We start from the raw sequence: 12088 nt of genomic DNA on the forward strand, positions 1-12088 counted from the left end.
ACATTAAAAAAATATTTGAAATTATGCAGTTTTCTAATCCTAAGAAATGTCAACACTAATACTACCATTCATCAGCATTAAAAATCCTTTAGTCACGGGCATCATCGATTGAAATGCTTTATTATCTAGGGTACTTTAAGGTTCATGAATATTTCACCTGGTAAAGGGCAATGAAACTTCAACTAACTTGGCCTCAACTAGCTCATAGTACATCAATTACTGAAAGATCACAGAACAGTAGAGTTATAACACTTAAGGAAGCAGCTTTCTGTTGTTTCCTAACAGTGGATTTGAGATACAGCAATGACAAGTATTAAAAATATGAGCTGGTAAGAATGCCAAACACTTTTAGCCACATAACGAAATAAAACACAATGTTGTACTAAAATGTAAAACTGCTCTTTACAACAACAAGGGCTGCAATATCCAAGTTCACACACGTGAAGATCAATGAACATTTCAAATCCAAAATAAAGGTACAAGAACTAACTCTTACCTGCCAAGATTTGATCTCATGTTTCTGTGTTGCTCCTGGTATGATATCACTAACACGTGAAGCAGTGTAAGCAATGCCAGTGTTAGCAGTATCATTAACAGGTAAAACAGAAATATGAATTCAGACCTTGGTAGGTAAAAAAGGCTTTCCAGTTAATCTTTATAAGCTGCATTTTGGATTAAAAAACATCAAAAAATAAGCTTTTTCAAGCTGGAGAAAGAAAAAAAACAACCAAAAAACCCTCTGACATACTAAGTGCAGCCATGACAGTTATGTGATTGCTCTTACCTTCTATTGTTTCCTAGACTGACATTAACCATGGTTAAAGTTTCAACATGCAGCAGTAACAGCACGCTCTCACTCACTAATTTTTTTTAAGAATTTAGCATTAGAAGTTAAAAATAAAATAGCAGTGAATCCTTTTTATCTAAACATTGTTACCTTTCAGTCAGATGTAGAACTAGCGAGGTAGTAAAACCCCCAAGTTTACATAATAGCTTAGCCATCATTTACAGAAAAATGGACATTGTATTGGGGGTCTTCAGTTATAGTTTTATAGTGATAACCAAGAAGATGAAATTGCTACTCAAGCAAGAACTTCTGAGTTCTGGAAATGTATTTTCCATCCTACTTGAAGTAGCAAAGGTTCCTTACCTGGTATATATTTATATAATTACTAACAGTTCAGTTTTCCCTAGGCACATTTCACCTTGGAAATTAGAGAGAATTTTTTCATATTGAGATGTTAAATCTCATGCCTGAAGCTTTACATGGAAATCTATAACCTTCCTCCTCAACACAAGCCCACATAAAAGCACCTCGAATTACAAAGTTCAAGACTTCAACAAGGTCTCTTAAAAGGCTGAGAGCATTCCTATCCACACTTCAAGTTCCACATGGGGCATACTTGTTTTTTCTTTAGGTGACAACTTACAAACTACTCTGAATTTAGGTTATTTAAAAAAAAAATAAAATCACCCCAACAAAGAAAATCCAATCAACCAAAGAATGGTTTTATACTTAAAGCAAAGGCTTTTAATTATTATTTCAGAAACTAGTAACAGAATTTTAAACCAGGTAAAACCCTCTAAGGTGAAACTCAAAGCAAATTAATGAACAAAAATAGAAAATTTCATGCATGGTGATTTACAGCTTAGCTGCTGTTGGGAAACTGTATCAGTGCTTATAACAAGAATAAAATATAATCTCTAAGGTGCATCATCAACAAATTTATCAAGTCAAATTTATACAAAATACCCCTTGGCATTAACAGGGAAACAGACTCCATCAGAAAAACCCACATTAACCAAAACTTTATCTTACCACTATGAAGATACAAGGAAGAATTTATTTTATCACTGGGTAGAACATAATTTATCAATTAACACATACAGAAACCACATTAGCTGAAAGCATACCTCCTCCTGTGGAATATTTTTGTCATTTTCAGCCTCAATTCTCACTCTTACAACACCAGATTTGTCCACAATCTCCTGAATCAGTTTTCCATTTTTCCCTATTACTTTTCCTAGAAAAAGAACATACATAATGTAACACTTTAAGGGTTTTCCCCTAAACCCATGACTACTACTATAACTGAGAACGTGTCAAAAATGACTTCATACTCCACAACAAAGATTTAGTTAACAAGCCATGAACTAAAATGTCCAAGAAAGCTTGAGGTGTTAACTTTGGTAATGGTCCAAAGCAACCACTGCAGCACAGGGAAAGAGAAGGACTTTACTAATAAAGCTTGGTACTGAAAACAATTTCTGCCTTTTTCAAAGCTCTTATAAAAAAGCAAAAGGAAATTCAATCAAATGCCTTACTTTTTCTATAAAAGTGTTTTAAATTGCTCATATCAATTACAGACATATTCAGCATCTTGTATGCTTATTTGATTTTTCTTTGGTAGGCTTAACAACTAAACATGGTTGGCTACATTTTAAAAACAACTAAACAACAACAAATGTTTCACAATGCCCTAACATTTGCTGTAGCCATGTTTGACATAGAGAACAAAGTAGAACTCTTAGTTCTTTCACAAAAGTTTTACTCTGCAGAATTTCATACTGTTTCAACACTAGTGTGACACAGTGCTTGGCAATCTGTGAAGTATGTTACACCAGCACTGGCAGATCAAAAGAGCAAATTAAGCCATATATTTTTATATTGCTTTGTAGCACCAAAAGCTCATTGAAACATTAAGGGTTACATGCATTCTTGAGGACTTTAAGGTTTCTGATAAAGGAAATAATTATATTTTCTTTTGCAATATTTTCTTGATCATTTGAGACCTTAACTAGATGTTCAGTTGATCACACAGTGCTGCTAAAAATATTTCAGATGTAAAAGAAGAGGGAGAAAAAGAGAAAAATACAAGTAAAAAAAGACTAAAAACATACTAGGAAAACATAAGAGTGCAGATAAATCTGTTGCACAGTTGAACTAACCTCTAGAAATCTTTGGAGGAAGTAATTTAATTCTTTGGTTCAATTCAGAAGCTACTCTACTTCTTATATAAACATCAGTACATTGCTCCTAGTTTAAGAAATTCCTGAACTTCAAACCAGGATATAACTTCTTACAACGTACAGTCTCCAGAATTGACATACCTACTAAATTTCTTGGGACTTGTATGACATCTTCAGCAAATTCAAGGTAACTTCTTGCCTTTTTCACTGCATCTTGATCCTAAACCAGACAGATAAGAGAGAAATTAAATCCATTTTCCCAAGTTGTTTGTTTTGATTTTTTGGTTTGGGTTTGTTGTTTTGTTTGTGGATAAATTTTGTTGTTGTTTTTGTTCTTGTTTGAGTTGTTGGGATTTTTTTGGGAAAAGCTAACAGAGGGAATTTACCTCTCCGTAAATATGGAATGTGCAAGTATCTTCATCCAGATCAATAGCAGTCACTCCAGGGACCTTTCTGGCTTGCTGGATGTTAGCACCATGAGTGCCAATGGCCAAACCCATTAAGTCTTCACGTACAACAAACTGTTCATGAAATCGTGATGCGAGTTGTCTAGAACTCTGAAGAAACACATGTGAGGTTACTCTGATTTTCAGTATACCACAGAGAGAAATCAAGAGAAATTTAGAATGCTTTAACTGAGTAGTCTACTTTTAATTTTAATCAATCCTTATAAGGGAAAAACTACACCCTTTTGACAGGTAGGGGGAAACAACAATAACATGGTCTTTGGGCAAGAAAGTCATGAAGAAAACAGTAACTATGGACAGTCTATGCAAATAAAGAATCTGTGTCTATGCAAGACCACACAAAATAAAGGTGTAATTGCAATAGACTGGTTGGATTCAGAGAACAATTATGTGAAGAATTTAATCCACTTCAATCACATCTCTAGCAAGACAGAAGGATCAATCTGAGAACTTGAGATTGGCATGTGCCAAGATGACAAAATTCCTTGTTTCAGCACAGCAGTTACAATGACTAAGGACGGTAACATTAAAAGAGACTCTCAGACACATTTGAGGCTCAGGCACTTTTGAATTAGAAGCCTTGTTACTTTTCTGTCAATCTCATCACCTTTGCATGTAACTGCTATGGTGTAACCAAACAATGCAAAATGGCTAACAGTGGCTTAATGGTGATCTTCTGCACTAAATGAGATAGCAGAAAAGAAAAACAAACAACAAGGACCAATCAATTTTTGTATTTGGAAGAAAAATTTCTAAGTAACTGAAAAAGTATCACTAGGAAGCTGGACACATAGGATGAAAGGACCAAAATTTGCAGAAAACCCCAGAGAGAAGAGAGGGAAGTCTTCAAGAAATATTTTATAGCACACTGGAGTAGTACGGTGCTGAAAATACTCAAACATGCAGGAAACCTAGATTTTGTCAACATCCATACAATCCTGCTTTGATGTAAGCAGCCTCTGTCAATCCCAGGTGGCTCAGACTAGTAGCATGAACAGTCCCCATGAATGCAAGGGAAAACACTGAGAAAATGCTGAATTGCTTATGGCGCAGAACCATAAGGTTGAGTAGGGAAACTGTTGAAAGTGAGTGGACTACGTTTTTTGAAAACAAAACCAAGTTTAAAAAGTCCAAAATAATGACTGATAAATTTCTCCTGTACAGCTTCTCCATAATTTCAAAAACCAGTTCTCTCATAGGATGCTTGTGCTATACGAAGCAGGAAGACTGCATATGGACAAGTTGCAGAAAATAAAAGGGCTCTTTCCAGAGCCAAGATATGTAATCAAAGCTACAACTACTGTGAAGACACATAAAAGTACACTTCAAATTAGCAGTTTAACCCCAGCAACATGAGGTTCTAACACAGGCTGAAAAAAAAAGAATCAGTCAAGTGCCCACAGAAAGCCCTACTCTGTCCCAGTTAAGCTGCTAATGTTATCTGACCTGCTCCTACCCAATGCTGTTTTCATCCTGTGCTAAACCACTATCGCGGAGACCTGGCTACAGTATACAGTCGTGTAAATATTCATGTGTCATTAAATACTTCATATACTGAGAGCTTTATCAAGCAAAACCGTATTACAGACAATTCAAAGCAAACATTTTAAATGCTCACAGATCTGCACTCTAACAGACAATTCAAATGTCAATTTATTAGTTGACATCTGTTACAGACTGCCACATCATCATTCTGTTCTCTACACTCAAGTCAACAATCAGTTGTTAACCCAACTATCTACAGTAGATAGAAAAGATGAGACTAACATTGTGACTGGGGACCTTGGCTGTGAGAGTCAATATGTAGTTACATTTTTTGTGCTAAAATACCGTTAGCTTTTCTGTAAATTATGTATTATAGAATATAGGAAATTCTGTACTCTATTTCCCTCCAATAGATTAGTATGAAACTAGGAAAACAATGTATTAATATCTATTTAGAGGCCATGACTGAGCTGTATTTAGAGTAAAATCTGAACCAGAATGCAAAAATACACTTGTAAATTAAAGCTTCTCAGTATGTCAAAACAACAACTGAACCATATATAGTGGGAAAGAGTGCAAAGAAAAAGTGGTTATTTCACTTGATGCTCTAAAAGATCATGTTTGAAAAGCAGAGCCAAGCAAGTCAAGAAGCTAATACACAGAAAGTGTACAAGAATAAAAAAAAAGAAGGCGCCCCAACCAAATTGAAAAAAAGAAGCTGTGTACTGATTAGGGCTCAGAAAGCGAGAAAGGTAAAATTGCTAGAATAAAAAATGGCATCAGACATCTAAATTCAGAGAGTATGACACAGAAGACTTTGATGGAAACAATGAGCTATTACAATAATGCACTAAAAACCAAAGCATTCACTAACTATTTCTTCTGCAGACAGACATGTGCAGTCTGTCTGTATGTCAGCACTTCAACATAAACCACAAGCAGAGTTTTTACAGTCTGAAGTTTTTCTTTTCAAGTTTGGTTGAAAACGATCTTATATTCATTCTAAGTTCAGAAAAAGCACATGTCAACATGCAAAACATGAGCCACCTTTTGTCATGCAAATTCTAACATTTATCTCGCAACTTCCACTTAAATACTGCTCAGGTAAAAGCTCAAATTCAACAACAGTTTTCTAGTGAGAACAAAATTAAGTTCTCAAGTCCTTCAGAGCAGCAAAAAAAGTTCAGCCTTACAATGACAGGAAGAATTAAAGATTAGTTTGGGAAAGGAATCAATGGCAACAGCTGTTGGTGCATGCATTTGTGGAGGCACGTAAAAAGAATTAGCTCTGTAGAGGCTGTTGTTCTTCCCACCTCTAAAATAATACTTTGCACTTCAAGAGGTAAACTGCCCACACAATTGTCAGTTCTGGAGGAAGACAGAAGAATAGATTATTAAAGAGCCACAGTGGTGTGCCCAAGAAGGAATATGAATGAGAAGAAACTGGTCTTTTCTTGGTCTCAAGGAAAGTCAAGACCCAAACAAACTTGGATTACAGCTCTGAAACATAGAAAAGACTAAAAAGAGAACAGAACAGAGAACTTCTAGTACATCTACTAAGTACAAGAGGCCTCAACTAGACAACATTTCAGTTCAAGGTAAAACCAAGTAGATGTAATCCTCTGGGATGGGGGAAGGAATGAAATCTGGCTTTCAAGTAACAAGTCTGGTATACTAACATGTAAAACTGAATTACAGTAGTTACAGTGGCATTCCAGAATGATATTTTCAGAAACGTTGCATTTTTTTTTCTGGTTTGTAGACAGGAAAAACACATGACAGATGTTAATTCTACTTGATAAGCATCCCTTAATTTCCTAGCCTACACTTTTTTTTCCCTCCTATGGACAAGTATGAGTCAAGCTTCTTACCAGTCAACACCCACTCTAGTCACAGGAATATCAGAAGCTGTATCTGCTCTAAGACAATTTCTTAACATTTTATCTATAGACAAACCCATCTCTTTGTAGATCCTACCAACATTAGTCTCATCCCTTTCATCCCTCATTTTCACTGAGTGTTGTTTGGCCTAATGCTGGATCTTGGAATCTCAGTACTGTGCCATACTCACTTCCATCTATTTAAAAAAAAATAATCAAATATGACACTATTCCTACAATAGCTAATTATTTTATGCTTCAAAATAGGAAAGAAAAAAGTGTGTGTGTGCATATATATATATGTTTGCTGAATGAGATTAGCTAAAAACAAGCCTTTGTGAGAACAGGGCCTTTACCTGTGAACTTCCTTCTTTGGTTACACCTCCATCCACCCCTTTTTAACACCAAGAACACCTTACTTAGACTCCAATGCAAGTCTTGCCAGTTAAGAAATGCACATGTATTGTAAGCATTGATTTTTTTAACTCAAACCATTTCAGGGAAAATAAACAACATACCTCCAGCTGTTTGCTAGCTTCTTCATTTCTCAGTATCAGGGATAACTTGGTACGAAGACTTCGAAAGTGCATATCAATCAGCATGTTTGCCCGCTTCGTTGTTACATCATTGATTGACTAAATTATTCAACAAAGAAAACACAGTGGTTTACATACAAACTTTAAAACCAAACCACTGTCAATGGTATGCTTGAACATCTCTACTTACCAGTATAATAAGCTGGTGGTTTTCAGAATCATATGTTACAGAAAAAGCTCCAACTGCCTTTTTGAAGTCCTTATGTGCAGATTCTTTGGCACACCTAGGAATAAAAACACTGCAAAGTTATAACTGCTGCACTTATGGTTCAGAGTAAAAAATAACTATTCAGTACAAAGAACCTTAAATATATCCAAGTTCTTCCTTTTAATACAGATGTTATTTTATTCTGTTACTATCATCTACTTCTCTTTCTTTTCGTGTAAGATTAGAAACATTTCACAATTTTTCTGCATGTATATTTATGAGAAATCAGTTAAACAAAACTGACTTAAAAAGCTGTAATTGTTGCAATCAGCAAGTCCAAAGTTTCAAACAAACCATGTACCAGTATACACTACTTCACTGTAACCACTACAGCACCTAAACGACCTTAAGCTAGTTGCATGCTGTATTTGCTTCACCAGGCTTCTTCTGCCCACTTGCTACCTAGTGAACTTGTGTACTACAGCATTAACTTCAGAAATTATTTTTCTAACCTTAATTTATGGATTATTCCACATTGACACAGTAATGTGCATCTCAAAAAAGCAGAAAATGATTTGAAGCTAGAAGGGGAGCCAGTTATAGGGCTATATTTACATGAGTGACATGCCTATGTTCTGGGAGAAAACTACTTGGTTTTGTATCATACTACAGGAGTTTGATTGTTGCACAACTATTCCCACAGCCATCAAGCAACTTGGAAGCATGGCTCCTTGAAAATCACCAAAAAAAATCGCTGGAAACAGGTTCATATTAGTCTGCATGTCAATCAACATCTTCAAGTACCAAATTCTTAGTCTGTACTGCACACAAACCTTAAAATCTTAAAGAAACTACTTCCTCATCCAGGACTAAACTACCTTTCCAAAACCCACTTTTCTCTTTCGGAAGTATGAGCACATCTGCATTTGTATTTTCAGCATTTGTACATGCAAATTGAAAAAAAGAAGCTGTGTACTGATTTGGGCTCAGTAAAAAGTATTTGCATTCCTTCTTGACTCAAACTCAGGAAGTTACCCATCTTTTGAGATAAGTTGTAAAAAAGTGTTTGTACTTACATTTGCCTTAAATCTTCTGGAACTGCCAGTTTGATTTTATGAAAAGTATCTTTTGTTGCAGGTTTGTTGGGATTCACAGATCTCAAGCGTTCAATGGTAACAATTTCATTGTACGTAGCATCACAGGCTGCATACTCTATTACGTAGAACTGATATAAAAATAATAAAATCATCCAAGCCACATATCTTATGACAAGAGCAAGCATTACATTTGTAAATAAAAGGCACTTTTATTAACTGAGTCAAATTCGAAGTTTTCAGGTTGAGGTTAAAGGCAATTGCAACAGTTCTAATAAAGAAACTGAAAACCAAGTGAGACAAGTCAGGAAGCACTGTACATATCAATATAAAAACATACAAAAATACAAATAAATATCTTTTAAAAATTGTATATATGCATATTCCTACCTCACCCTTTATCATTCTCACTTTAGCCAACCACCAGCAGCAGGGTTCTTTTTCATTTGCCCTGGAATAAACCTAAACAAAATGCATGTGTTACAAATCTGTAGCATTCTTAAAAGGCATCACAAAAGTTGACTCTCATGACCAGGTACTCAGAGGAGCAAAATCCAGCATAATCTAAGGTACCTAAAGTCTTTAATCTAAATGCTACAGAGAGCATGTAACAGATGAAATGTTCACTGCAAATACAGGTAGAATAAAAGATTATGTATAAAAGATTGTTTAGATAAACAAATTGCACCCAATGTACTGGCATTAGCTGCTGCATTTTTACATATAGTCAGAAGAAATACTTTAGCCATTTCTAAGAATCTGTTTAATCAACAAAATGTCTAACTGTATGCAGGTGCAATGGGGTCCTACCACTGGGTAGAAGAGGACATATCTACACGTCAGTGTGTATCAGCCACACCTGCTCCAAATAAGTTTTACCATTTTCTTATCTTTCAAATCAAAATAACCTTAAAAATAAACTTAAATAGAATGTGAGCATAACAAATCTTCAAACTTTTTCAGAATTAGAACAAAACCCATTTTATAAGTCTATAAAATAAAGAAGCCTTAGGAATACTCTATACTAAAGCTAGTCTCTCTGTGTACATAAGTATTTACATAAATATATTTTATGTCCATAAGCACATAAAGCAAATTAACTCATTCAGCTTGAAGTTGTGGTAATACAGACACTATTAACTGACAGCTATATAACTGTAGTTCAGCATCTAATTCTAGATTAACTCAGTTCTGATAATGAACTGATTTGTAATCAAAGAAACAGTACTGATACTTGTAAATCAGCATGGTGGTCATGGTGACTGGAATTCTAAAACAACTGTATAGTTTACAACTGTCCATGTTTTTGATGACACATTGTGCTTTATGTAGTACTTGGAATGAAAAAGGTGACAGCACATAGCATGGAAGCAAACGCTCCACTGACTTGAGCTTTCACCTCAAGTTCTCTCACTTTTCAAAACAAATGTTAATGGAGCATAAATACCTCTACTTCATCGCTTTCATTTATATCTTTATTATAGCCTGCAGGTGGCGGAAACCTCACATCATGGAATGGTATTTGTCTCTCTGGTTGCCAGCTACAAATAAAAATACAGTGAATGGTCTAAACACTTTGACTTGCTTTGCAAATAGAAATCAGAAACATTTTCAATCCATTCATTTTATATTTTTTCAGTTTTATGGAGTTTTTGTCCATATATGTATTAAAGATAATGGGATCTAATATACAAATCATAGTAAGTAACACACCTAAGTGCCCAATTAGCATCTTAAACCAATCCCTGACTTTACAAGCGGTCTTTATTTACAGTTCTAGGTTTTAGCTCCCAACAACAGAAACATATGCTAAAAGGCACTCTATAACACGTTGTGACACTTCCTTCAAAACAAGCCTGATTCTTAGTTTTCTTTGGATCTACTATAGATTATGAACACTTGTTCAGGATTCAGTCTGAATACAGTTTTAATTTTCAGTTTCTTTAACACAGATTGGATAAAATCAACATGGACAGATTATTTTAAACAAAATTAGAACACTATTTCCAAAATTCAAGAGATGACATCATAACAAATATTCACAAGAAAAATTACATAGCAGTGTGTTACTCCTTTCCTAAAGGAAATGATACCTAAATGGTATAGTGGGAAGTTAACTTTTCATGTCCTTAACATGATAGGAAATGAACATTTCATTTCTAGCATAACACACTCCTGGTATTTATCACTTATTATAAAACAGATTTTGTAATAATGCAATTAATTAAATCTAAAATAAGATATTCACACAAGAAAGTGGCAGTCATGGTACCACTGCTGACTTATTCAAACATGGGTTGTCCTTGTGTATACTCAATAACATGCTTATCTTCTCAATAGTTCCTGTTCCTATTTAAATATTTTTCAAGTTAAAAAGCATTTCTAAAGAAACAGCATAACGCAGTAAATCTCAAAATGCTAAAATGTGCCAGTAGAGTGTCTAAAAGATGCTAGTTTATTTATTCAAGTGCAAGGTTTATAGGTATAACCTCAGTGATGTACTTACTTGTTTTCAAATGCAACCGTTATAGAATCTTCATGCACATCCTTTACGAATGCCTGTGCAGGAAAAAAAGGTATAATTAGAGAAAGCTTATGGGTATTTTCAAGAACAATACTAAACCCACATAATGTCCTCCTTTTAAAGAAATTCAAAATTTAAGTGTATTTTCAAGTCAGCCTTTTTAATTTTGCAAGACTTACTCAAAACACATGCTGAAAGCTGATAACCTTACTGGGTTCATGACTGCCAGCATACACTAATACGCTAGAGAACACTTGTGCTACACACACATTCTTGCTAGTTTTAAGAAGCAATGGGAGAAGTTTGCTAACAAATGACAAGATCATTACAAATAGTTTAAAGATAAAAGGTTAAAATGTTTGATTTTATAATTGTATTTTATGTGTCTTCACAGGTGTAGAAATTAAATGTCAGTACTCCCTAATAAAATAATTGAAACAAACCAACCCACCCTGTCTTTCTGTTTTAGCTCAAGGCAAGTCTGAACATTGGACTAGCAAAACTCATCTATATCCATTCCAGCACAGCTTTCCCGTTATTTACTTCAGCACACTTTGTCTGTGTACTAGGCAAGTTAAGACAAATGCCCTGCAGCGTTCCTTCGCTTTCTTTCTACAGGTGGACAGCAATTTTTTGAAGTCTCCAATGCAACCATAAAGCAAAACACAGAATTAAGATACAGCACTGAGAGTACTTTCCTGCCTTAGGTACTACTCAAATGATGTTTGATCAATTTCAGCTTGAAGCCTGAACATCTACCCCAACCCCCTCACTTACAGAACAAATAGCAAGACTGAACTCAAAGAACCTTGAGATTACCATTAAACATTTTTGTAGTCTCAAACGATGGTGGTGACAGAGATTAAAAGACTGTGTTTTCTTTCCTTTCAGGAATATTTGAATGAAGTTCTCAAATTTGATAAA

General features: G+C 34.9%; 1 protein-coding gene across 7 annotated transcripts in view; it reads right to left on the reverse strand.

Annotated features, from left to right (window-relative positions):
* Positions 1-12088, reverse strand: part of FMR1 (fragile X messenger ribonucleoprotein 1) — a 30548-nt gene that overhangs the window by 9249 nt on the left and 9211 nt on the right. For all 7 annotated transcript variants that reach the window (XM_064159594.1, XM_064159595.1, XM_064159593.1 and 4 more), the window contains exons 2-10: positions 11147-11199; positions 10088-10181; positions 9031-9102; positions 8623-8771; positions 7529-7622; positions 7321-7437; positions 3357-3527; positions 3112-3190; positions 1915-2024 (exon numbers count right to left, since the gene is read on the reverse strand). In XM_064159594.1, the coding sequence (XP_064015664.1) occupies positions 1915-2024; positions 3112-3190; positions 3357-3527; positions 7321-7437; positions 7529-7622; positions 8623-8771; positions 9031-9102; positions 10088-10181; positions 11147-11199 (939 nt within the window). The remainder of the gene's footprint in view (positions 1-1914; positions 2025-3111; positions 3191-3356; positions 3528-7320; positions 7438-7528; positions 7623-8622; positions 8772-9030; positions 9103-10087; positions 10182-11146; positions 11200-12088) is intronic.

Source organism: Pogoniulus pusillus, chromosome 19 (genome assembly GCF_015220805.1).
Source record: "Pogoniulus pusillus isolate bPogPus1 chromosome 19, bPogPus1.pri, whole genome shotgun sequence".
NCBI lineage: Eukaryota > Metazoa > Chordata > Aves > Piciformes > Lybiidae > Pogoniulus > Pogoniulus pusillus.